A 27590-nucleotide genomic window follows, 5' to 3' on the forward strand; every position below is an offset into this window, starting at 1 on the left:
AGACTCATGTAACTTGACTTGCCTAAATCTAGGGTATATTTTCACACTCTGGTACTCTGTCCGGTAAGCACATTATACATTTTGAATATAATTAGGTATCTTATCACATCCATTTAGAAGTGCAACCAAAATAGTAATATTATCTCGAGAACCTGCTGCTAATGCAGTTTTTACCAGTTGTTTACTAATGTAATTTGCTGCACTGTCATAGAATGTTGCTGAATTTATTTCTCCTTTGCTGGCAATTAGTGAATGTGATCCACGATTATTAGACAGATATGCTTTTGTATCATCGTCAAACCGTTTCAATTCTTCAGAACCTTCTTGACTGCCAGAGGCTGACTGGATTATCTCTGTGTGTTGTGAACATGTTCCATGATTATTAGACAGACAAGCTTTGGTATCAGCTTGTTTTACGTGATCTTCTAACTGTTGCACTTCTTCAGAACTCTCTTTGTTAGAGCCTGGCTCCATCCTGTTTTCATTTTGCGAATCTCTTCTGTTGCATGAGCATGATTTATTATTTTGTTTCAGACTGCCTTCACATTGATTCTGGAGGAAAGCTTCTTTATTAAAATACCATAATTGGATTCTGTCTTGTAGGTCATTAATATCCATTGAACTACATAAATAGTCTTTATAGGGAACTATTGAATACTGATATTTGTGCATAGAAATCTCTTCTCGCTGGGCATATGTTTCCAAATAAGAGGTGAACATTCTTAGAGTTAATATAACCACTTCATTTTTATCCAGAACTTCCCAAAGCCCATTAGAAGCTAAAATAAGGAATTGACATGAATCATCTGTAGGGACAGATATGGTATATGGTACAGGAATAACAGATTTTTTCAACTTTGGATCTCCATGATGTCCAAGGCCACGAGTAGCTCTGATGAGCCCTTCAACTAGTCCTTTTGGTTCATTTGTGCTGATGTTTCCACCATTCTGAAGTATACGGTCTCTTTCCTTAGAATTAGAAGTGCTGTGTTCTTTGGTAAGGCAGTAGCTTTTTCCATTTTTGCATAAGACTGCATGTATATTACCTAAAGTAAAATAAGAACATTTTGCATTTCATAGTGTGACTATTTTTTTTTTTAACTAAACACTATTAGATGATTCACAATAATGAGCCATTTTGACAGGTGAAACCTTCTATTACCCCTTTAACTTAGTTTTTGACACATTTGCATGCTGACATCCACCCTTATGCTGTTCTGCTGGTCACTGGTCTCACAAATCTTTGCTGATTGAAGGAGTATCTGTACTTTCTAAAATGTCACTGTAGCATTCATTTTCAAAACTTTTAATGACTTGTAATTGAAATTCAAAATATCAGAATGTAGTCTTGTGTAAATGCCAGCAGCTGATAATGAATTTCAAACATAGTGCAGTGCTTGCAGACTGTGTTGGCCTAAAGGCTTAAACGCCTTTCTTAAGTAGCTATTTAAAATGTATACATTTTTTAAATCTTTTATAGTTCCAGAAAGAAAATAAACAGTTTAGCATTTCTTCTGGTTCCAGTCAGAATGTGCTTTTTAGTTAGTCTTTCACAGTGTAGTCTGTAGTCTTTCACTAACATAGGGTCTAAATATTTAGTACCTGTGTCTTTTGTAAAGAAGAGCAACATACGTTATTTTTTTGTAATTTATGCCATGATCAGATACTGCCGTGGTGGTTGTAATCTAAGCAATGAGATAGCTGTAACTGATTGATTATGCATAGTATGTATTGCTATTTACATTAAAATATTCTGCTTAGTTTTCCTGTCACCATGCTGTAGACGAAGAGTAGCTCCTCAATTACAGGGAATTGCTTATTTAAAAAGTACATGCTTTTGCGAGATCTAAAAGACTTATGCTGATATGATCTCTGAAATGGAAAATGCTTAAGTCTCAATACAAGGTACACATGGTAACAAAGCGCAAATTAGGACATGCCAGCTATAACTGGTTGTTCTCTGGAATAAGGTAATCAGAAAAAAAATAAGAAGTTGCATGATGAGCTGTTTGTAACCTCATATGAAAGGCCATGAAATTGACTAATTCCAGCTATATCAACTAATTTGACAATACCATTAATCTGTTCTGAGGATTAAAAGTACAATGCCCCTTTGCAGCCTGAGGTGGAGAACCTTTGAGCCAGCAGGGGGAAGAAAATGCTTGGGTCCTTCTAAGAATGGCATTTCACCTTTTAGTGGGTTTAGGGAAGAGGGACTCCATAGTAGATTTCCTGAATTGAAGAATGCAGTGGAAGACCACTGACTGGGGCACAGCCAGAGGGTGGTGGGGCTTCAGTTCCTTCCCCTGCCTGGAATGGCATACTGCATATGGCAGCAATGGTTCCTTCCCTCTTGTTTTGAGATAGAGTAGGATCAGGTTTCTGGACCTCAGAAGGAATTTTTCCCTTGCTGCTAGATTAGTCCTGGCAGGTTGAGTTTTTTCACCTTTCCTGCTGCAGCCTAGGAAGACTCAGAAGTTAGGATCGGTGAGGCTGGGAGGTGTTTATCTAGTTACAGCTTGTTGGGTGTCTAGTGCAGGTATTTGGTCCTGCTTCCAATTATACACCAGAATTGGAAGCAGTATTAGGGAAGCGCATCCCCTAAAGAAGGGAATAGATAAATTGTCTGGAGCTCCTAATGTCATCCTCAACCTACTTACAGAGGGAGGGAAAGGCTCCAGCAACCATGCTTAGGATCAGGTTGAAAGTTTTGGAGTAGCTCTTTCCCAGATGTCCTGTGTCCTCTGGCAGTGTCTGAGACAATTTTACTCTGAAAAGTGTAAAAAAGGCATCCTCTTATACAACAGTGATCCCTTTGTGGATTTGGAGACATAGGTTCTTGCTTACAAGACCTAACTTTTTTTACTGTTTTTTTTTTATTATTTTTTTTTTCTTGTTAGCATTGCAGAGCCAGTAGTGAGCTGGATTCTATTCTTTGTGTCAACAAAATTGTTTGCTAAATTGAAATCAGTTACACCTTTGCAAGTCCAATGAAGGCAGGTGAGAGTCCCACTCTGATGAACCAAAGGAAGTTTGCCAAACCAGGAATTGGAGTCTACAGATGTCCCCAAGAGATGGGTGGCTGATTAATGTGGGGGAAATGAAAACAGTTTAGATGGTCCCCTGACATCTACAATAGTATCTTTCCCTACTCTACAAATCTGCAGGCATCCCATTTTGGTTGCTCACCATATGCTCCAGAAACTCCAGTTCCCCTTTCATGTATCAAGAAACACTGCATACACAATTCCTAAAACACTCCTATAAAGCCTTTGTGTGGTGACCTCAGCAATTACTGGGTGACTGCAAATGTATGCATGGCCCAAATATACGTAAATGTAAAAGTGAAAGTATGAGTATGGTGTTTTTGCATGTGCACACTAGAAGCATGTGATTTGGAGTCAGACTGTTAGCATGATTTGTTAATTATGATTTCTAGGTGTGATATGTTAAATGAGGTTCCCTTAATTGGATACTTCCTCCTCTACCCCAGTGGTTTGCATGGGTAGGTTTTATGCTGAAGGAACTTTTCCTGTAACCAGCAGAGTTCTTGGTGATTGTATTAGACTGTACCATACTTATAGAGACACGAGTATGAGAAGCTTCTGGTGGCAGATCATTATATAATGCAGAGATGCTACATTATATTAAAATTTAGTGAGACTGAATGAGTTCTAGCATGATTTTTGCTAACCTCACAGTCCAGACCGACAATCTCTCTTTATTGCAGAAAAGGGTTGCTTTCTGAGAATTATTACATGGTGGTTTTATGATCCAACTGTCTAGTTTTCAGTTTAGCCTTAAGAGACTACCACATTTTCTTGTCTGTTACTGTAAAATTGAACCTAGCACTCAACACTTGTAAGATGATGCACTAGCTCTCCCTTGGCATGGGGGAGAGGGAAGGGCAGGGGGAATCAAGCTTCATCTTAACAGTGTATGAATCTAATGCATTTAAAACAAATGGTTCAATGGGTAGTTAGACTTCATTTTTATTCAATGTAATTGAATAAAATATCAAATGATGGATTGTGGTGGTTTTTTTTTTTAAATCCTTTTGAAAAGATTGGCCCAAAGTACCTCAAAATGACTCCAAGCCCTTTTTCATTATCTATGTTTGACCTGGACCATGTGGTTAATAAAGCCTAAGGTGAAGCTTGGATTGGGAGTGGGGCATAGGACAGAGCCTTTTAGATATGAGGGGGCTGAGGAATCATCCCAAACTTGCTGAATTTGGTCCACGTTACCATCCCATTGAACTATACAGGCTTTCCCTTACTACATGAAGTGACAGATGGATTCCAACATTTTCCAGGCTACCAGTAACCGATGACTCAAACAAATAGGTCTGAATGGAGTTCCCATTTCTCCCAGATTAAGTGCAATTCATAGTCACAGCTGGTTTCCAAGTACTAGTGGGATAGGAGCACTTAAAATGCTCATAATTGTACATGCTGATCTAACCAGCCATTGTCAGATACTTGTTTGGGGCAATGGAGAGTGATGTCTTTAGATGTTCTTAATCAGAAGGCACTAGTGCTACAAAGTCTCAAAATGTAATGATCTGAGATTATTTCCATGCCGAAAGCCACTTTTTTGTTTCTATTTATCCTGGGTCTTTCTACTCAGCTGTAGAATTTGATTTAGTCTGGGAATGATCCTACTTTTTGTTCTGTTTTGAGACCTGTGACACATCTGCAAAGCAGTTGAATACTTTGCTTCAGATCCCACAAGGACTTTGTGTACACTAGTGAATTTACCCCCAAAAAATTCCCCAGGGAGATTTAATGAACAGAGAGATAATTAGTGAAAGCTAACAGTGCCTTGTTTAGAATAGGGCTACCACTGTGCATCTGAACTGTGGATAGCAGTAGTGAGAATTTATTGGTAATATTCCCTATTGTAATTGTCAATTGACTTAATTGTGGCTATTGCAGCTATAGTCAGGCAAAAACAGGATTCTACTGAAAACAGAATCAGATCTGAGCAGAGCTTCCACCTAAAATACTCCCAAAGGAGAAAAGAATCTGCATAAATTACCCTTGAACATTACATTTCAAGAGTAGCACTAGCTCTCCTCCCCCTGTAACAACAGAATAAAAGAGGAGATTACTTTCAGTAGGCTTTGACACAGTACTATAAACAGCAGAAGCAGTCACATCCTTGTCTAAACCCATGCACCTGAGCTGCTACTAATGCCAGTGTTTTGTTGGGGTGTGCAGGGGGTAAAATTCCCTAGTGTAGACATTTGCATATGTGTCTCTACTTAAGTTTGACCCATGTTTGGCTTAAGTTTTCACCAAGGTTAAAATGAATGAGATTTGGAGAAAGGGAAGACTTCTGATTTTTGTGCCATGTCCCACACTAAACCTTCAGTTTTCCTTCCTTAACTGTTTCTTCCACCTTTCTATGCTGGGCACTTTTCCTGCATCCCTCAAAGTCTTGTAATTATACCAGTGATCCTAAATGTTTGCTTAATTTACAGCTGTAAATCAAACATACTATCAGATATATGGATGAACTGTCTTATAAAATAAGTTCGATACTTATTGTCTGACATTAACATCCATTGCACAGGGTTTCATCTTGTACCCTCCAGAATGTCAAATAAAACCTCTTACCACTAAACTTGCCTTAGATTTTTTCTTCCCCATTGTAATTGGGGGAGAGGGGAGTGCACCAAAAAAACACCCAACACCCCCAGCCCCAAAAAACAATCACTCCATATGTCAATAACTTACATACCAATGTTAGCAATATGCAGTATCCCAGTACTGCTTTCGGATGGATTTGCTGAATTATTAGTGTTGTTTTCAAGCAGCATTGTCTCCTCTTGTTCCTTGATGCTCTTTTCATTACTGATCCTTTCCACTAAACAGGTAACAGCTGTACAGCTACTCCAGCGAACTTTGGAAACCTCATTCCTTCCAAGTCGTAAAAGTCTGTCCATTCTCCAAAAAGACTTTGCATATGTTTTGTGAATCCATTCATAAGTATTGGGCTTGGTTGTCTTATCACTGTCTGTTTTACTAGAGAAAACCTTTTCCTGATCCCTGTAATTTCCCTTGATTACTGTGGCAAAAGAATCTAGGATCTGTTCCTCATTTCTACTCACTTTGTAAGAGGAATCAGTCTGAGACAGTTGGTCAAGAAATAAAAGTGGAAGCTCTGCTGAAACTGTCTCAGCAGCAAACACACCATGATAGCCATCGAATAAGCCCAAAAAACACGTATCTGACCTATTTCCAAAATTATCTAGCACAATGAATGTATCTTCCATATCTGCTCGCCATGTTGAATTTTTGTCTTGGCAGACTGCTAATGCTTTTATTAGAGAATTGCTTACTTTCTTGAGGTATCCAGAACTGTCGTCAATATTATCAACATTAAAATATGAGGTGCCCTTTGATTTATTCTTAAGTAGCTCTAATGAACAATCAATCTTCTGTTTGTCTCTTTCAGTGTATTTAGAAAGCTTGATCAGTCTTGAAATTACTTTCTGTCGCTGAAGTAAAAGTTTGTTGGTGTCCATTTCAATCCATGGACGATGATAACCCAGTAGAGCTAGGGCTTTGTGCTCTTTTTTATGATAAAAAAGTTGATGTGGGTATATTGTTTGTTGACATATTGAACAAAGAACTGGAATATCCCCAGAACCTACTCTTCTGGGCACAAAACCATCCTTCTCAGCCTGATCTTCCTCATGTCTGTAGAGTTCAAAGTCAGCTGTTTTTGAGGTACTTTGTAAATTTGGTTCCCATGTCATTCTGCAAAAGGAGTTGAATGTTATTAAAATCTCCTTTTAATATCCAATACAACTACAATCATTTAGCCTTCATGCATGCCCTCTTTTAATCTCAAAATTATTAGCATTATTTTATATTCATGTATATGTCCAAGAATCTGAAAGATTTAAGCTGAATGCACGTGGTATATAAAATTACTAACTAAGGTTACAAAGACAAGCACTCAAGTTAGGAAATGCCAGAATTCAGGGCACAGGCTGAACAGCACTCACACTGCATAAGCAGCTTATTCAGTGTTTTTATTTTATCTTTGTCCAATGTATAAGGTCCCACTCCTTATTTACAGCACACTATTAAAACACTTCTCTGAATACAGAATTATTAATTTCTTCATGGGCTTTTGTATGGGTCTCATCACTTTTGTAGCTGAATGCTTCACAAACTTTATTTTCACAACACCCTGGTAATAGGGCACTATCCCCATTTTACAGATGTGGAAGAGAAGCACAGAGAAATCAAAGTAATTTTGGATGCCTAATTTGAGACTTCTCACATCAAAGAAATATATGTAAATAGCACTTTCTTCAAGCGATTGCTTATGTGTATTCCACAATAGATGTGCGTGCTCACCACATGCACTGGTGTCGGAAGTTTTTCCCCTAGCAGTACCCGTAGGGGAGCACCCCTATTGGCCCCTGGAATGGCATCTCCATGGTGCGGTATAATGGGAGCTGTGCGCTCCCCCCACCCTCAGTTCCTTCTTGCTGCCAGTGAAGGTGCTTTGGAACTGCTTTGCTCCAGCTTTGCTGTAGTTTGTCCCCAGAGCTCTTGTTCGTTCAGTGTATGTGACCTGTAGTTTAGTTTAGTTCAGGCGTCAGCAACCTTTCAGAAGTTCTGTGCCGAGTCTTTATTTATTCACTCTAATTTAAGCTTTCGCATGCCAGTCATACATTTTAATGTTTTTAGAAGGTCTCTTTCTATAAATCTATAATATATAACTAAACTATTGTTGTATGTAAAGTAAATTAGGTTTTTAAAATGCTTAAGAAGCTTCATTTAAAATTAAAATGCAGAGCTCCCTGGACTGGTGGCCAGGACCTGGGCAGTGTGAGCGTCATTGAAAATCAGCTGTGCCACCTTTGGCACGCGTGCCATAGGTTGCCTACCCCTGGTTTAGTTAGTGCGCCCATGCCCCTTGCCCCAGGTTTAAGTTGTGCAACGCTTGTAGGTGATGGATCCAGTGAGTGATCTGCACACAGGCTGTTTATGCTGTTTGGGTGAAACCCATCTCAGCGATAGCTGCAAGATTTGCAAGTTGTTCAAGCCTCGGACCGAGAGGGAGACACATTAGGCTCCAGGCCATCCTGATGGAGTCAGCATTGACCCTGACTTCAGTGCACTGCTCTGAGTCGGCACCAGGTACTGCGGTGTCAGTGTGCAGTGACCCCGTCACCATTTACCAGTCAGCACTCACTGTTCCCTGTTCACGGGGCATGCTAAGAAGGGTAAGAAGAGGCCTCCTCCGCCGTGGCACCAGAGCAAGACCAAGGGAGAAGATAGACATGGGGTCGGCAACCTTTCAGAAGTGGTGTGCCAAGTCTTCATTTATTCACTCTAATTCAATTTTGCGTGGATTTATACTAATTAGGATTGGATTGAGGTTGGGGATTTTTGTCAATAAGGTACTCCACATCAGTGGCCTTCAATTTATCTGTGCTGAAGTCAGAATGAAGGGATTCTGTCTAAGAGAGGGTTTGGGTCTAAACCAGGGGTCGGCAACCTTTCAGAAGTGGAACGCAAGTATTTTGAGCCAAGGGGGATGAATATTTTTACACTCACCCTGCTCCTAACTCCCTAGTGGTCGAGTCGGTCAACCACAGGGAGCGGCAGGGCCAACCAGCCCCTACTTCAAAAAATAAAGATTCAAGGAAGCTGAATTCATTTGGCAGAAAAATGTATTCCTCCTTGAGCTTCCAGTTATGGGTGGTGAACAATCAGGCTCTCTCCTGGGCCAGTATGAGTTCAATCTGTGGGACTCTCTGCCAAAGTTCGAGGACTCCCTTCAGGAGCGTGATAGGAAGGAGTTTGAAGCGTTGGTGGAATAGGGTACAGTGGCTGCCAGGGAAACCTGCAGGCAGCATCGGATGCGGAGGACATGTCTGCACGGTCCATGGCCTCCACGGTGTCCATGAGAAGGGTGTCATGGCTCCTGCTGTCTGGGCTGTCCAGTGAGGCGCAGACCTTCTTTCAGGACCTCCCGTTTGATGGCAAAGATCTGTTTGTGGAACAGACGGACGTTGTTAGGTTCGTGGGAGCTACAGGCCTACCCAGAGTGCTCTGCAAGTACGAGGCCCACACACACTGTGAGTTATTTGGCTTTAATGAAGGTAAATGACACACCCACAACGGGGACTCCGGGCGTTGCTGTCACGGAGGCGGGGAACCCAGGCACCGAAGCTTGGCCTGGTATGGAGTCCAAAGGCGGGACCGAAGCCATGCAGATATATATACAGGGTGCAAAAACAGCTCATACATATGCAAATAGGGGCTTTCTACAGGTCTGCCCGCCCCTTGGCTTAAGGCCAGGGACTTTCCACAGACTCTTGGCCTAGGGCCATACAAAGCGGTTCTTACTGGTTTGCGCAGGTTATGCTAGCATGCTGTGACCTACAATAACCTTTATACTGGCAGCTGTGTCTTACAATAACCTATCGCTGAGAAAGCGTAAACACCCTAGCTAGGCCATAACACAGTCTTCCGCGGTCCCATACAGACGTAAAACTGCATGGCCTGAAAGACTCCCACACTACGCTTATGGCTCTTGGCCTCTATGTTCCAGCTCTGGCTAGACCTAAGTTTAAGCTGCAGCAGGCTCCTGCCCAGGTCATCCACTCTAAATACGAGCCCCCTTATAAAAAGTCGTGGGACTATAAGAAATGCCTTCAGAGGCAGTGTTGGTCTGCCCCCCAGCCTGGGTCCTCCAAGGACAAACAGGCAGGGAAACAGCAGTTTTGACTGTATGCCCGTGGGCGACCTACCAGTTCACATCAGGGATCCACCCTCAATAAAGCTTCCCTTCTCTAACCAGTTGTGTGCTTTCCTCCCGGAGTGGTCACGGCTGACCTCAGACTGATGGGTCCTCAGCACCATCTGCTGGGGCTACACCCTCCAGTTTACTTCTACCCCACCCAACCACCCTCCGCCCCCATTGCCCCTGGGGGACACCTCTCACGAGGCTCTGCTCAAGCAGGAGCTGAGGCAGCTCCTGGGCTTAGGAGCAGTGGAAGTGGTGCCAGTAGAGTTCAAACACAAGGGGTACTACTCCTGCTATTTCCTTATCCCAAAGGCCAAAGGGGGGGAGCTCAGCCCATCCTGGACCTGCGAGGCCTGAACCAGTACATGGTGAACTTCCACATGGTCTCCCTAGCCTCCATCATTCCCTGCCTGGATCCCGGGGACTGGTACACCGCCCTCGATCTGCAGGACGCATACTTCCACATCCATATATTTGAGGGGCACAGGCACTTCCTCCGTTTCACTACCAATTTACGGTCCTCCCATTTGGTCTGCCTCCACTGTCCCCGGGGTATTTGCAAAGTGTAGGTATGTGGTGGCCTACTTCAGGCACTGTGGGTTCCAGATTTTTCCTTATCTGGACAACTGGCTGGTCAAGGGCAGCTCCTGGTCACAGGTACAGAATCACGGCGCGCTCCTTCTGTCCACATGCACCACTCTGGGCCTGTTGGTAAACAACACCAAGTCCATATTAGTCCCAGTTCAATGCACAGAGTTTATTGGGGCAGTCCTGGACGCCATGTCGGCCAGAGCCTCCCTCCCACCAGATGGGTTCGAGACCCTAAAAGAGTTCATCGACACAGTCATGAGGTTTCCAGTGACAACAGCCAGAGTGTGTCTCCAGCTCTTGGGTTACATGTCGGTGTGCACTTTTGTGGTTTGTCATGCCAGACTCAGAATGAGGCCCCCCCCCAGCTCTGGTTGGCCTCGTGTTCTTCCAGGCTAGAGACAGGATGGACAAGATCCTCACTGTGCCCGAACTGGTGATCGCCTCCCTTCGATGGTGGTCTTCCCCAGGGAACATGCTCTGCAGGGTCCCGTTCAGAGGCAGGCCACTGTCGATGGAACTGGTGTCCGACGCATCAGACCTGGGGTGGGGAGCCCATGTGGGAGACGTTCAGACCCAAGGGCTGTGGTCAGCACAGGACCTGGCCCTCCACATAAACATCAAAGAGCTCAGGGTGGTCTGGCTGGTGTGTGTGGCCTTCTGTTCACACCTGGAGGGCCATGTGGTCATGATCATGTCAGCTATGTGGGTCTCAGAACTCAGGGCCCTGACCTCTGAGCCCCCATACACAGTGTTCCATAAGGATAAGGTCCAGCTCCGCCCACATCCTTCATTCCTCCTGAAGGTGGTCTCCACCTACCACATGGGTCAGGACATTTTCCGTCTGGTCCTCTGCCCCAAGCTCCATGCATCCAGTGAGGAGTGCCACCTCCACACGCTGGATGTGAGATGGGCTCTAGCTTTTTACCTGGAGCAGACTAAGCCATTCAGGAAGTCTTCGGAGCTATTCATCGCCTTGGCCGAATGCATGAGGGGTCGGTCAATTTCCACTCAGTGGCTCTCCAACTGGATCACCTCGAGCATCCGTATCTGTTATGACCCGGCAGGAATCCCTCCGCTGTCAATTGTGAGGGCACACTCAACTCAAGTGCAGGCCTCGTCGGCTGCCTTTTTGGCCTGTGTTCCCATCCAGGAGGACACTTGCAGGGCTGTCACGTGGTCTTCAGTTCATACTTTCACCTCACACTATGCGATCGTCTCCCAGACCAGAGACGACGCTGGGTTCAGCAGGGCTGTGCTCTGTCCTGAGAATTTGTAAACTCCTACCCACCTCCAACAGATATTGCTTGGAATCACCTATTGTGGAATACACATGAGCAATCACTCAAAGAAGAAAAGATAGTTACCTTTCCATAATTGGTGTTCTTCGAGATGTGTTGCTCATGTCTATTCCACATCCTGCCCTCCTTCCCCTCTGTCAGAGTTGTCTGGCAAGAAGGAACCTGAGGATGGCGGGGAGAGCGCACAGTGCCCCTTATACTGCGCCATGGAGGCGTCACTCCAAGGGTCACTAGGGGCACTCCCCTACAGGTACTGCTAGGGGAAAATCTTTGGACACCATTGCACATGGCGAGCATGCACACCTATTATGGAACAGACTTGAGCAACACATCTCGAAGAACACCAGTTATGGAAAAGGAAACATGCATCTCCCGTTGACAATAATTTTAGCTGTAAAAACTCAGCCCTAAGGTCTCAAGTGGAAAAATACTGTGTGTTTATGTAATTAAGACTACCATAACGCATATGCACAAAGGGACTGAATTAGGTGACCTTAATTCTGGCCTTTTCCTAACTTTTGAGTGTTTGACTTTGGAACTTTATGTTCTTTAATAAGTTTTTTTGTGTGTAATTTCCTAGCTTTTAAAAAAAGCAAACTGAAAAAACAACACGGCCATGCTGTGGCTTCATATTGACTCCTTCATGGTTCATAAGCAGGACTGCAAGCTTTAGATCCACAGCACAGACCTCTGTCACTTGAGCTAAGGGAACAACTGATACTAATAGGAGGTTGTCACCCTCTGTGTGAAGCAGCACTAGAAGGGGATGAAATGCATGCTTTTCTAGTGGATTTCACACATATTTGCTGACAACAGAGGAATGGTGGGACTCTGAGATCTTGAGTTCCATTTCAGTTTCTGCAGGACAGTATTCTCTAGTAGGCATAGACTCTTCTGTCCCTGTGCCTCTCAAACCTAACCTCTTTTGCTAGTCCTTTCTCTCCTTGTCTCTAAATTCCTCGTCCAAGTCTCTACTCCCCATGCTCCTTGTCCCACTCTCCAATCCCCCAGACTCCCCATCCAAGTCCCAGTCTTTCCCCAATCTTGACTCCCAGTTTCCCATCTAAACAACTTGTTCTAATCCCCACCTGCCTGTTTGTCCAATCCCAGTCTTCTCCCACACTGGTTCCATGTCTCCTTGCCCAGCCAGTCCCAGTATAATCCCTCCCTCTCCCACCTGCCACCGCCACCATTTCCTTATTTTAGTCTACTCTTTCCATCCCATCTCATCCCCAGGTCCAGCTCTTGTCCTCTTTTCATTTCAATCCTACTCCTCCACGCTGCCTGTGAATCAGCAGGGGAAACGCTGAAATCACAGGAGAGAGAGTTTCCCTGTTCTCAGCAATTAAGCCTGACACTCCTGGAGCAGCAAGTGCTGACAAAGTCTTGTTTAATCACTGCAGCTCCAGCATGTAGCATGTTCAGTGCAGATGGAATTGTCAGGGAATTTAGCTAACAACCACTAACAAAGTCTCTATGGAGCATATGTGAACTGAGATTTTTCCAGGGCCTTATAACTTGACATATTTGGGATGATTTGCCTAGGGGTGTCATAAGGCACACAATTGACACCAGGATGAAACCCTCCACCAAATTCCTAGTCCCTGCTTTAGAGCATGGGGCACAGGAGCATCTCAGTTATAAGAATTTGTTTAACATGGGCAAAACAATGCGGTTTTCCTAGTCTTATTCTTGGAAACAAACAAAAATTAAAAATAAATAAATTAAAATTAAATCAGTCTGAAGCATGGAAAAAATCCACTCAAACAGTTAAAACTGTAAGTGAAAGAAGGTTTTATAATGGGAAGTGGCAGACAACCTTATCGATAGGTGGCACTACCAGCTCTGCTTATAATATGTAGTGGCTAAGAATCATGCAGATGGTATTATGAAGCACTTAAACGCTCTCCTGTGCTTATATTACTGTAATGTGATATGATATGTATAAAAATCACAACTCCTTAAATAGCATTGCCTCTATCTATTTGTCTAGAGAAACTAGTGTGTGTACATAGGCCCTCAGATACGACAATGATAGGTAAGTATAAGAACCTAGAAGTGTTGTGTGTGGCATGGCTAACTACAGTATACAGCATTCTATCTAGCAAATACACATACACGCTCTGTTTGTATGTATGAGTACATATGTATAAATATGAGAGAGAAATTAGTGTTTGTTATAGGTAAGACTGCAAAACAGTTTTCACTATGAGTTCTAGTCACAGACAAAATTCCCCAATATACTCTTGCAATACAGTGGGGAGAGACCCACCAGCAAGGCAATGTCTTTGTTAACAATTTCTTACTCCCTAATGCAGGTCTGCCCTGCTGTAGGAATTCTTCCCCAAAGTGCCTTTCTTGGGGCTGGCCCTTTAAATGTGGTAGAGCCAAGCAGCTGCAGGCCTAAGGTGTCTGTTTGGCGATTAGCACTGCTGCCTGTAGTCCCCGGTTGCCGAGCTGGTAATTATCCTACTTGGTTTCTGAAAGACAGGGATATTTTCTGATGGCAGTGGGTTGGTATCATAAGCATAACTCCCAATTCTGAACCTTAGCGTCCAAAATGTGGGTGCCTAGCATAAACCCTCCAAGCTTAATTACCAGCTTGGATCTGATAGCGCTACCACCAGACAGGAATTACAGTGCCTGTCTCACTCTGGTCTCCCCAAAACCTTCCCTGGGGGACCCCAAGACTCAGATGCCCTGAGTCTACAACAAAAGGAAAATAACCCCTCCCTTGTCTCCTCTGTAGTTCCTCCCTGGCTTCCCCTCCCTGGCTGTCCCTTAGGAGATACCGTTTCAAGTCCTTGAAATGCAAACACAGAGAGATCAAGTGTCTCTCCCCCTCACCCAGAGGCTATGCAGATTCAAAACTAGTCAATCTAACACAAGAGGATTCCCCCTCTTGTACTTTAGCCTAACCAGAGAAAAACTCAAATAGGTTTTAAAAAGAAAGCTTTATATAAAAAAAGAAAAAAAAAGACATAAAAATGTTATCTGTATCAAGGTTGACAATATATAGGTCAATTGCTTAAAGAAAAAATGAATAAACAGCCTTATTCAAAAAGTATCCAATTTAAAACCTTCCAGCAACTACACACATGTAATACAAAAAAAAAAACCCAATAGAAGCTTACTGTCTTTCTACCTTTGTACTTACAACTTGGAAACAGAGATACAGAAGCTTGAAGAGAGAAGTTCACTCTCAGAGCAGAGAGCAACAGAACAGAGAGAGACAAAAAACACACACCCCAAAATTCCCTCCCTGAGCTTTTAAAAATCTGGTTTCCTGATTGGTCCTCTGGTCAGGTGTGTGGTTCCCTTTGTTAACCCTTTACAGGTAAAAGAAACATTAACCCTTAGCTATCTGTTTATGACAGTTGGTCAAACAAAATTCCTTCCATTGATTTTTTTTTAGTCAAAGGAGAGTTAAAAAAATATTTTTGCTCTTGTAAAAAGCCTGTGATATGTTTACGATGCCAGGAAAAATCATTTAAAAAGTTATACGTGGACTCCCCCATTCTGTGGTCAGCAGCATCTGCTACAATACTAGCATCAGTAGCATCTGCTACAATACTAGAAAACCCTTATTAAAACCATTGGAACACCATAAGTGTATTTTCCCTGTCCAGACAGGTAGCTATTGCTCTCAGGCTGCAGGGGCTATTTATATGAGGGAGATGGTGTTTTGCTGAAATATGTATAGCAAGAGTCTCTTAAAATGCTGTACTGCCTTAACAATGCAGATGAAATAATTGCATATGTAACCCCTGTTTGCTGGAAGTGGTACTCTGTCCCCCTCTGGTGGTGGCTAGGCCCCTTAGAGATTTATAAGCTTGCTACAGCCTTGGCCGGTTGTTCTCCACCCACGGCCCAATCAGCACACAGTTCGGTCCATGTGACATCCTCAGGGCCATACAGGTAGTATATATATTGCGTGAATGCGGTGCACATAGCGGCATATGTGGCTCACAATGGTTAATTGGCTGAGAATCACTGGCCTCAGCTAATAGAGAAGCGTCTTTTAGCTCTTGCACAAGCAGCTCATGCATTTAGCTCCAGAATTCCCAGGTCTGGTTCCTGCTGCCGACACCCATGTGAGGCTCAGCATTACACACACATGAAAAAAGGTTGCAGATTCTGTGATTATGGTGCTCTCTGCATGGTTTTGTTGCATTCTGCATATTTTAAATTTTGAACTGAAGGATCAAAAAAGTGGTGGCGTCAAAAAGGCCTGATGTAAGTCGGGGCATCTCCAGACTAAAGAGGGGGTAGAGTTTTACAATCTTGGTCCTGCACAAAAGTTATCTGGTTTAACTAAAATCAGTTTTTAAATTAATTTACTTAAATCAGTGCTTTCTCACTGGTGGACACTCTTAGAGTTTGTCTACACAGGAAAATTGTACTAATTGCACTGGTATAATTACATGAGGATAGTTACACTGATATAAATCCTTGTGTGGACACTCTTATACCAGAATGGCACTGGTAGGTGTTATAATGTCTTTATGATATATGAAGACTGGCTCATTTTTTCCCCTGCTTGTTTTTTCCACATTAGAGATATAAGGTCTTGACTTCCCTATTTCTGCTAGAGGACAGGAGAACTGCAAGGATATAGTGACATCACAATATACTGAAACTGAGTCTGCTTTCTAAGCCCTAAATTGAGTGGGAGAGGAATGAGAAGACTTAAGGTTCCAGCCTATTGCAATATCATTGTGCAACTCCAGTAAGAAAAGAGAAGCCAAGACTTGGTACTGCTGATGTGTTTAAACATAAAAATAAAGCTGAGAAAAACCACACCTTAAAATGGTGAGAAAAAAATATCAGGTCACCTTATTAAAGAGCAGTAAAAGGGCACCAAAAATATAATATTTGCTAAGCAGTTTGCATTGAGAGCCCATGCATTAAATCTTGGTTAAAATGTTATTACTATAAAATGTAGGCTACTTGGCTTCTGTCGGACTACTCATATGAGCAAGCTACTTACACATGTAAGTGTTGCAGGCTATCAGGCCAAAGGATTGTGGGCCACGGATTGTGGGCTAATATTGCACAATGCACCACAGTCCCAGTAAATATTTTAGTTTTGGGCATTGGTTTACTGCTATTGCACTCTGAGCTGGTCAATATGGGTAAAACATATAGTTAGTCTGTATCTGCTACTGCTACAGTTTGGCTATAATGCAGTCTAGTGAGGTGACATTTGAATCACATGGTTTTTAATTTGTGTACCTTCCACTAATTAAACTGAGCATCAAAAATCTGATGTGTAATGAAAAGTAAAATGTAAAAATGTTACCATTGTGTAACCATTAAGAATGCAGTATCCAAATGAAAGAGCCATGTAAACATCTTTCCTTACCCACGTCATTCCTCTCCCTTCTCCAGGATGTGCTCCTTCCTCAATTACCTATCATGGCCATCACCTCAACTGTAAACTCTTTGGGGGCACAGGACCTTCTTCCTTGAGCTTTCTCTGAAACCTCTTCTGTAGGTGTGGGCACTACAAGGTAATCACTACTACAAATTTTAATAAGATGGATGCAGGAAAGGTGGTTGGCTGACTTACCTTTGCAGTCTAGCACATATAGGAGGAGGAGGAGAAGGAAAAGATGATGTGTCTCTGAGGTCATAGTCTCCCTGAAAATGTCATCACAATATCAGCCAACAACACATTTTTCATCCTCCCAAGGCCCCAGTATGGGAAATTCTCCCTGAACAAGGATCATTCATACCCCCCATTGTTTTTCATCTCCTTCCCTTTCCTCCTGTCTCCCTCTCTCCCCCCTTCTTTCTCTATCATCCCTTCCTTCTCTGTCCCCCATTTCTTCCCCAAACTTGCTTGTCCCTATCCGTCCCTCCTTGCCAATGGTGTGGAAATTCTGCTTATGCTATCAGGTCTTCTCCTCTCCTTCTGACTTGTGCTCTGTTCTCTCGGCATGTAATACATGGACAGGTTGGAGGTGGCTCAGAAGGGAATTGCTTGCACTAGAGAATGTTGATGTTCCCACTACCATTACAACCTTCTAACAGGCATTTCACACAGCTGGCAGCCACACAAATGCTTCCAATGCGAACTAGTATTCGCAGCATCCCAAGTACAGCTCGTCCTCTGAGCACTGATAAGCTCTGTGTTTCCCTGCTCCACCGTAGTGCCAGTGTAGACCACAAGGGCTGGCATAGTGGCTGCAGTGGTACAATTGGTCCCTTAGTGCAGTTCCACAATGCTCTGGCCCTACCCCTCAGTGACAGCTCTGACTGCCCAGAGCATGGCTCTGTCACTTGTCAAGATATCCCCTTATCAGCTGCATGCAGGCCCAAGAGCACTCAAGGCAATATTTATCTGGTCTCAGTGCTACCCAGCCCCTTACCCCAAAACCCCAACTGCAAAAGCAGCATTGAAGACCCACAAGTTTACTGTAAAATAAAACGTCTATAAGATGTACTGAATACTTCTAAAATCTATATAAAAACTCTACCTGAAAGAAAAAACTCCCTTGTTAGTCAGCATAGCAACCACATCATAAACCTTCAACCAGGGCACTTACGTCACTGGGAGGTGGACTCAGGGGCTATGCACAACCTCAAAGCATCTAAAAAAGGGACCATAGCAAAAGGGACATTAGTTAGGGGCTGGACAGGAACACTCCACTGTGTCTTCCCCAAGTGAATCAACATATCTCACCATAATGCTCTAGCACCCTCTGGTCAGCACCCACCCATGACATATCCCAGAGCAATGATACAGCCTCACTGGGCTCCCACTGCAGGACATATGGGAAGGGAGTCAGGGGAATTTGCCTGGCCATATAGACGGGGAGGGCCCAGAAGAACCTGAAAAAAACACAAGAGACAGAAGCTGTTAGTCTAGCTACAAAGCAAAAGAAGAAAATTCAAACATAATTAGAATAATTATAGAATAAATGAATGAACATAATTAAGCTCCTTACTTCCCTCCTTGAATATAGACACTCAGTGCTGATGGTGCTCAGCAGAATACTGCCTGAGACTTCATGCCACTGCCTTTATGGCAGCAAATTCAGTGGTTGCTACTAAGTTTCCATCATCACATTTGCAAGCGTGAGGGTGTAAAAGGGTGTCATCTCAATCCCTTAGGATGGACACGCAGTTCTTTGTGAAGAGCAGAACTATTCAAAGTCGGCAATGGAACCAACCAAAACCACTGCAAATATACACTTATGTATTATAGATATTATGCACCTGATTCCGGGAGCTGTGCTAGCCATTGTAGGTTAGATGCAATGACCTACAAACCTGTAATCCTTCCAGTAACAGCTGTGCCATGGACATGGTGCACTCAGAATGCTTCGTAGGTAAGCACTGAACGGTTGCAGCTTGCACTGGTTTGTTTGCACCAGTGAAGGTTGCAGTGTTGTTAATTTGATCTATAGATATTGAAACAAATCAGAAGGGCTTCTGTATCACTGGTATGAGGTGACCAAAACAGGAAAACCTCTAATCCTTTTCCTGGACAGTTGCAGAAAAAGGCATACAAGTTTTCCTAATGTAGCTGCATGCACCTGATGGAAGTAAGCAGCTGTGTCTACCTTAGCATTTTGCTTTCTCTCACAGCACTGTAATACCAACAGTTCAGTTCCAGTGCTGGCAACCATAGAAGCAGCACCAGAATAGTCTAGCTACTGCATTTTTAACTCTCTGTCATCCAATCCTGGTAAAACGCTAGCGCTCCCACTATACTAATTCTCCCACCATCACTAGCAAACCCACAGACCTGCCCTGGTGGTAGTACATGCTGGGCGATATTAAGAAAGAAAAACATCAGTACCAATAAGTAGCCTGTTGAGATGGGGCCAGGAAAAGTGCTAAGACGTGGGATGTCCTGCATAATGCAGGACACTTAAGAGAAATAGCCAACCATGAGCTGTTCAGAGCAGCAGCAAATGAAGAAGACGGGAGCTATGACAATGCTACAACCTAATAATGGGCTTTTCATAGAACAATAGTGGCAGGAATAGGAGAGACAAGGGTGTTGGAAAGGGCAGTAGAGCGGGCAGGATACAATGGGAGGGTAGTAGGGGAGAAAGGGGAAGGGCAAAACAATGCATGTGGCCGCCTACATCTTTGAATCCTGTAAAATAATACAATATAGGCCTATACAATACATAGTAAAAAATTGACCAGGTCCTTAAATTCTCATTGTGTGTAGCTAAATAGCTCCCAAAATGAGTGTCTGAACTTAATACCTGTACACAGTCACTGATTTTATAAAGCACTCAGCAGTTTGTAGGTGAGAGTAGCATAATATCCTGTGCTTCTAGGGCCAACTGCTAAAGCACTTAGTTTTTGATAAGTCAAAACTCTTACTGAAGTCAGTAAGACAGTGTTCTTTGTAAGTACTGAATACAAACTACATAATTTCCCAGTAGTTTGTGTTACTAAAATTGCCCAGGAATATTGTAATGATCCTTTCTTTCGCTCATCCATTTATCAGTTTTTACTTTAAAAATTTAGTATATTTGGGACAAAGCAAATCTAGCAGGAAGGTCAGTAAATAAAAATATCTCCAGCTCTTATTATCAACTTGGGCTCCTAGGCAGGGCAAGCAGTTAAAAAATGGGGTTCTCTTCTGACAAGTGACTATGTAAGATAACATTCCCATTCTTCAGATCTGATCCCTGGGTCTATTCAGAGTTTTATCTTCTTACATGAGTGACAAAAAGAAGTTTATATTGCTTTTCACTTCTGCTAGCTCTGCGGGACTAACATAAGCCCTGGTACGTCAAATGCTTACACACGTGCTTAACTTAACGCATATATGTGCCCTCACGAGGGTCAAGGGGGCTAGCCACATGAGTAAAGTTACACATATGCTTGTGTTTGTAGGATAAGAATTATAGCTAGAAGTGAATGAGCTGGATTCTACTCCTTTCTGCATATCATCAATAGAATTGTTCACTAATTTCTGGTTAGTGCCAATTAGTCACACCTATGTTAACCAAGTGAAGTGTCACTGAGGGCAGAATCTGAAGACAGTGGGGTTTCACAGATGTTACTTGGGGTATAATTTACCTTGCAGTGTCTTTATTATTGATGATGAATAAGAAGAAAAGAAGCCCCTGTGGGGTTCCGCAGGGATTGGTTCTTGGCCCGATGCTATTGTTTTTGATTAATGGCCTGGAAGAAAACATACAATCATCACTGATAAGGTTTGGAGATGACACGCAATTTGGAAGAGTGGCATATAATAAGGAGGACAGGTCACTGATACAGAGGGATCCAGATCTTTGGGTAAGCTGGGCACAAGCAAACAATGTGCATTTTAAAAGGGCTAATTGTAAATGTATACATCTCGGAAAAAAGAACGCAGGCCATATTTATATGATGGGGGACTCTATCCTAGGAAATGGTGATTCTGAAAAAGATTTGGGTGCTGTAGTGGATAATCAGCTGAACATGAGCTCCCAGTGTGACATTGTGATCAAAAAGGTCTATTGCAGTCCTTGGATGCATGACCAGGGGAATCTCAAGAAGAGATAGAAATATTGTTTTGCCTCTGTATTTGGCACTGGTGCGATCGCTGCTGGAATAGTGTGCTGTCCACTCTGCTGTCCACAGTTCAAGAAGGATGTTGGAAAAGAGAAAAGAGCCACAAGAATGATTACAGGATTAGAGAACATGCCTTATAGTGATAGACCCAGGAGCTCAATCTATTTAGAGGTGACTTGATTACAGTCAATAAATACCTACATAGGAAACAAATATTTAATAATGTGCTCTTCGCTCTAGCAGAGAAAGGTGGAACATGATCCAATGGCTGGAAATTGAAGCTAGACAAATTCAGACTGGAAATAAGGCACAAAATATTAATGGTGAGAGTAATTAACCACTGGAACAATTTACCAAGGGTCCTGACACATTCTCCATCACTGACCATTTTAAAATCATGATTGGATGTGTCTCTAAAAGATCTGCTCCATGAATTATTTTGGGGAAGTTCTATGGCCTGTGTTACACAAGAGGTCAGACTATCACAATGGTCCCTTCTTAGTCTTGCCTCAGTGCAGGGGACTGGATTAGGTGACCTATTGAGGTCCCTTCCGATCTTACATTTCTATGATTTAGGCTTGGAAAATATGACTTAATTAACTAGTGTGACTTACAGTCCCCAAATTGAGTTTATGGACTTCAGTTAGAAAAGCGATTTTTATACTTATAAATTAAGCACACTTGATACCAGAGTATCAGTGAGACACATTAAACAGGGAATTTCATAATATCATAGCAATACTGACTTCATCAGAGCTATGACAAGTAATACCAACTGACGATCTAGCCCAGTGTTTCCAAGAAATGAAGCCCCTTATATTTTACAGATGCCAGTGTAGGGGATGGAGACAGGTGGGCATATTTTGGCTGTCACCAATACAGTTTAATACCAATTTGTGTCAGGCTGATTTATTTACTGAATATTTTAGCAGAGGATTTGAATGAGGATAAGGAATGTAATACCACATTTCCTGTTTTTGTTATTGAATGAAAAATTATAAAGCTTACCTATTACCTCTAAAAAGTGTTTTCTTTTGCAGCCATTCCTCTCTGTAACACTAAGTAGTACTTCTGCATTTGTAGTGACACTGGTGTTTGCAACTGTTACTATAGTAACTGTCTCCCTAACCACAGGCTGCTACATTTATTGTTTGCATTGTCTATTAAGCAATAAAGTAAAAAGATATGGGTACTGCAAGATAACCACACTCTTGGGGATAGAAGATGGAAGAACAATGAAAGTGTTCTTGCAAACCATAATACCCAATATTCTATCATATTTTATTTACTTATGACATTGAAACATTACAAATTTTCCTTTCACAAAACTTACATGAATAATGTCATATACATAATATAAACCATGTTAGACAAAGTTAACAATCACTTCATAAAAAGCAGTGTCTCATAATGTTTTTCATCTTTGCTTTTATTTTAAATTGAAATAAAATCACTTAAGGCTTTTTAGGACCTTGGAGGATAGACTGAAGCAGTTATTCACATAGGCTGTGATCCTGCAAGTGCTTGAACATGGGCTCAACTTTATGCACGAGTAGTCCTGTTGAAGTCAGTGAGACTACTCACGTGTGTAAAATTAAGTGTATATATGTTTGCAGGATGAGGCCAGACAATGCACTTTTCAACCTCGATTTGCAGACTGAGCGTAAACTAAAGATGACTGATCTTGAAGACAAGCTCGTATTTGAGGGGGAAAAAAGGCACTTCAACAAAGCCAAGAGAAATGTGCTCAGGAATGTTAAGAGTCCAATGGAATAATATTATTTAAAAACAAATAAACATTTCACTATAGTGTTTGCAACCTACAACGTGCAGTAGAGAACTTTAAAGTGAAATTGACTAATGTAGTTGAGAGGAAAACAAAAAAAGGCAAAAGTAAATGTGCTTAAAAATGATCTTTTAATGATCTAATACGGTGTTTATAACATACAGTAGATAAGAATTATTATTATTATGTTTAATCCATCAAAGAAATAAAACACTAAAATTATAACAACTGAATTTTTAAAAGGACTAAATTTGTAAGCTAATATGAGGTTCAATTTTCAAAAACAACTTTAACTGATGTCCACATTATCTATTGGTATTCTGTGTTACGTGGTACTGAATGACTAGGCCACCAGACGGTCTATCTTAAAAAAAAAAGAAAAAAGAAAAAAAAGGCTGTCACCTGCCATCTGAATAGGACACCGTTAACTTGAACATCACATATTTGTCAGAAAATGTTGTATCGCTTATAGTTACAAGCATAATTTATAATTACAAGAATTGAAAGAAGTTGGAATTTGTTTATTTTGTACATTTAGTGCATAGTCAATTTTACTTTACCCTGTTCGGCCCTGAACCCACAACTATTGCCTTCAGTGCACACATCGAGGAATTAAAAACCACACTTAAAAAACCTTAACTCCAATCTTTTAAATTGTGATTTTGTTATTATGCAACTGCTGTTCATGGTTCCTCATAGCTGAGTCTGAGTTTTGCAATTCAAGCTTGGTTTCAACCACTTTGCTTTCTATGAAGAGTATAGCATATCCTGCCTCAAATCACTATTTGGGCACAGAATGAATATTCTGAGAATTCACAAGTAAATCATTTAATTAGTTTTGAGGTTAAATTTAATAAAAACAGGTCCATTAAGAAATTTAGCACCTAGTGTCAAGCTGCTTGTTTTTGTTGTTGTTTTTGTGTTTGCTTTTTTTGTTTGTTTGTTTGGTTTGGGATCTGGAATGATCTTAATAAACAGACTCTTCAAACTTCCCATATAGTTAAAACTGATTGATATTTCATGTGTTGGCTATTTTTGACATTTTATTTTTCAAACAAGTCATAAAAGAAATCCAGACATGTTAAGGTTTGAAAATACACAGTTAAGGCAGCCAAACAACCTTAACTCTGCCCTGTAGTGACACCATGAGGGAGGGAAAAAAACAACCTAATATGCCTTTAACTAGAAGTCCCCTAGAAGTTGTTTTTTGGAATTGCACACTTAGGCTTTGTCTACACTAGCACTTTTGTAGGGAAAAAGCACACCCCTGACCAACACAAGTTTCATGGACAAAAGAACTGGTGTGGACAGTGCTATGTCTGGGGGAGATGCTCTCCCGCTAACATAGCTACTGCCGCTTGTTGTAGGGTGGTTTAATTATGCCAGCAGGAGACCTCTCTCCCACCACCATAGAGCAGCTATATGGGAGTCCTTACAGCAGTGCAGCTGCGGTGGTACAGCAGTGCCTCTGTAAGGTTCGCAGTGTAGACGTAACCTTAGCAGATTGTGTAGGCTGACTTCATTATACACTTTATCCCTCTGTTCCTCCTACAAGCTCCCTGTGCATCACCCTTCCATCCCACTCTATTGTAGGGACTCCTTGCAACCCCCCCCCATCCCCTCCCTCATGCTTTGGGCTTTGTGTGCCTGCCGCTTCCCTCATACCAGGGTTCCAGATTCTCTGCCCCAACCCCTGGGGCTCACCCCCATTCTCCCTTCTCTCCATATTCCCGTTTCCCCCTTCTCCCATATACCAGAGCTCCCCAGTCGCCCTCTGCTAGGGATTTTGTGTACCCACATTCCCCCTCCTCCTGTACCAGGGTCATCTATTCTTCCTGCCATGCTGGGGCTCTGTGTGGCCTGCTCCTCCATGCCAGGGTCTCTCTGCCCTCCATTTGTCCATCCCCCATACCAGGACCCCCCCATTTATCCCCATGCCAGGGGCTTTGTGCATGCCCCCGTCCTCCCCATCCCATTGTTATGTGTCTTCTTCGTGTCTGAAAGACAAGTCATTCATGAGCCCAACGTATTAGTGATACCTCTTTTTGACATAAGCAGCTAGTCAAAGTTTGAGGCTCTGCGGAGGTTCTAGCTGGGAGTAGAAATCAAGGATGGAGTCTGGTATTTTCTTTGATGCAGGCTTGTTTCTTTACAAGGCATGTACAAAGTCCTGCTTCTCTGAATGTAGGAGAAATCAAAAACAGGAGACAGCTTCTTTGATTACAGCAACAAGCCTCTCCAGACTGCACCAGACCCAAAAGCTCTCTGCTCTTGGCTTCTGCTAGTGTCACGCCCTGTTTACGGGATCCTGCTTGGCTTGCTCTGCTTCAGTCTCTCCCTGTTTCTCGTTTGTACCCCAGACTGTGTTTTTACACACACTCACCTGGTCAGAACAATATCCAGTGGACCCTTCCACACCCCTGGTGCTAGTTTCTGGACAAACTAACTCTAGTAGGCCTTGCTTTAGGTGTGGTCCCTTAACACTATCTATTTTAAGAGAAGAGCACATTCACAGGGAGCCAGCATGAGGCATAATCAGACTAAGCAATTGCTTAGTGCCCAGAGCAGCTCAAGGAGGCCCCCTATTAGCCTTTTTAGTACAGAAGAACCTCAAAGATACAAACACCAGAGTTATGGACTAACCCCTGAACCAGACACCATATGAAACCGGAAGTAATCAATCAGGCAGCAACGGAGACACCCCACACCATCACCAAAAAAAAGCAAATATTGTATCTTAAAGGTAGGCACATCTGTCCCCACCTCACTCCCACCCCCACATGAGGGGCAGCCACTTACAGCTAGGTGGTGAAGATGCTGGGGGTGCCAGCCCAAGGCAACTGGGGTCTGCTTCCCTTTCACGTCGCCCCAACCCCCCCGCCTATGAGGGGGACGCGCTGTACCCCCTGCCTCCACCTCGAAGGGGGACACGCAGTTTTCGTACACACACACAGCCTGCCGGGAGGGGGACAAGTTTACAAACTCAGTCCAATCCAAGGAAACAAGCTGCCTGCAAGGAAGCTGCCAGTGCTAAGGACGGAGCTCAGCTGCTGCTGAAGCCTGGCCTGGAGTATCAGCTGCTGGAGTTGGAGCCCGAACTGTGCTTTGTGCGGAGTTACCAGCATTTCAGAGTTACAGACAACCTCCATTCCCCAGGTGTCCGTACCTCTGAGGTTCTACTGTATGTAGTGTGTGTGGGTGGGTGCGGAGGGACATGGACTAGCACTGCCTCTGCATTTACATATCAGTTTCAACCCCCTAACTCAACACATACGATTTAACCTTAGCTCATAAATAAGGCTATGATTATGTCATGGATATTTTTTGTAAAAGTCATGGATAGGTCACGGGCAATGAATAAAAATTCACGGAAGCCGTGATCTGTTCCTGACTTTTACTAATAATATCCTTGACAAAATGGGGAGGGAAGAGGGTCCAGCACCCTGCACCACTACATGCGGATGCAGGAAACTGCGGCCCTGCCCCTGCGCAGTGGCTAGGAGCTTGGAGGGACCCTTGACCGGTGGGCTGGGAGCTGCAGGCTCTCTGGCGGAGGCTTGGGAGCTCCAGGGCATCCCTCACCACCCATGGAGGCTGTGGCGTTCAGGGGATACCCTGCTGGTGGCTGTGGCACTCCGGGGAATTCCCCTACCTCCAGTGGGGCCTGGAGAGCTCCAGGGGATTCTCCTGCTGCTGGAAGGGAACTGGGGGGGGCCACTAGGCTACTGCCAGAGGGTCCCCCACTGCCGGTGATGACTGGGCTGCTGTGCAGCCCCTATGTCAGGGAGGTCTCTGAAAGTCAGGGATTCCAAGATTCCTGCAACCTCTGTGACATATTCCTTACTCATAACATTAGGCTCTACTGAGAGGACGGGCAGGGATGAGTTAGGGGTATGGTTATGGTGGAAGGTATTAATGGCTGTCGTTAACCAGCTCTTTGATCTACAGACACTCAGGGAGGTGCCTGAGGCTGTGACTCTGCTACGCAGATGTCAGAATCTCCATGTGTCCTCCATGTTCCCCTTTCTTGTTTTTCCCCAAATCAGTAAGGTTGTACCTACTGATGCCTAGAACATTCCCTAAAATTTTGGAATTGATCCGATGTGGTGTTCAAAAGGTATCATGTTACAGACAGAAATGCTACCGAGTTGAGCGCAAGGCCTTGCAAGCCTTGCTAAATATTAGTTTAATTTAGCGTAGGAGTATAACCACTTATGTGCCAGTCACAATTATGTGGCTATTGCCTGGTGTGATTAGCTAGAGTTAAGCTAATAGAGTTAAGGTCAAGGGTGCTTAGGTAGTTCCGCCCCTTAAAATATTTGCATTTATTTTAAATTTAAACTTAACCCTCCATTTCCTGGGTTTGTGATGCTTGTTTTGGGGATAATCACAATATTATGCCTCTGATGTTGTTTACTGTTAATTTACAGATATGCACTCAATCTTAACTTTATTTTAATATAGGTTTTGTCTGGTTTTGGAATAGCATATATACAGGGCCAGCTCCAAGCACCAGCGAAGGAAGCAGGTGGGATGGCCAATGGAAAGGGGCGGCACGTCCAGGTCTTCAGGGGCAATTCAGAGGCGAGTCGTTCAGGGAACAA

The 27590-nt window shown here is 43.0% G+C and overlaps 1 protein-coding gene across 6 annotated transcripts; it reads right to left on the reverse strand.

The window, feature by feature from the left end:
- Positions 1–52: 52 nt before the first annotated feature.
- PP2D1 (protein phosphatase 2C like domain containing 1) lies at positions 53–22280 on the reverse strand. Of its 6 annotated transcripts, none has more exons than XM_032765971.2 (4): positions 22216–22270; positions 17242–17312; positions 5746–6767; positions 53–1046 (listed from the first exon to the last, which is right to left on the reverse strand). In XM_032765971.2, the coding sequence occupies exons 3-4, from the start codon at positions 6764–6766 to the stop codon at positions 73–75; spliced, it is 1995 nt and encodes a 664-aa protein (XP_032621862.1). In that variant the 5' UTR covers position 6767; positions 17242–17312; positions 22216–22270; the 3' UTR covers positions 53–72. The 6 variants fall into 6 exon arrangements, with proteins under 6 accessions (XP_032621862.1, XP_032621859.1, XP_074918552.1 ...); XM_032765968.2 differs by having other exon boundaries at positions 22209–22263; XM_075062451.1 differs by lacking the exon at positions 22216–22270 and adding an exon at positions 13976–14149 and having other exon boundaries at positions 17242–17780.
- Between the last annotated feature and the right edge of the window lie 5310 nt (positions 22281–27590).

This window comes from Chelonoidis abingdonii, chromosome 2 (assembly GCF_003597395.2).
Source record: "Chelonoidis abingdonii isolate Lonesome George chromosome 2, CheloAbing_2.0, whole genome shotgun sequence".
Lineage (NCBI taxonomy): Eukaryota > Metazoa > Chordata > Testudines > Testudinidae > Chelonoidis > Chelonoidis abingdonii.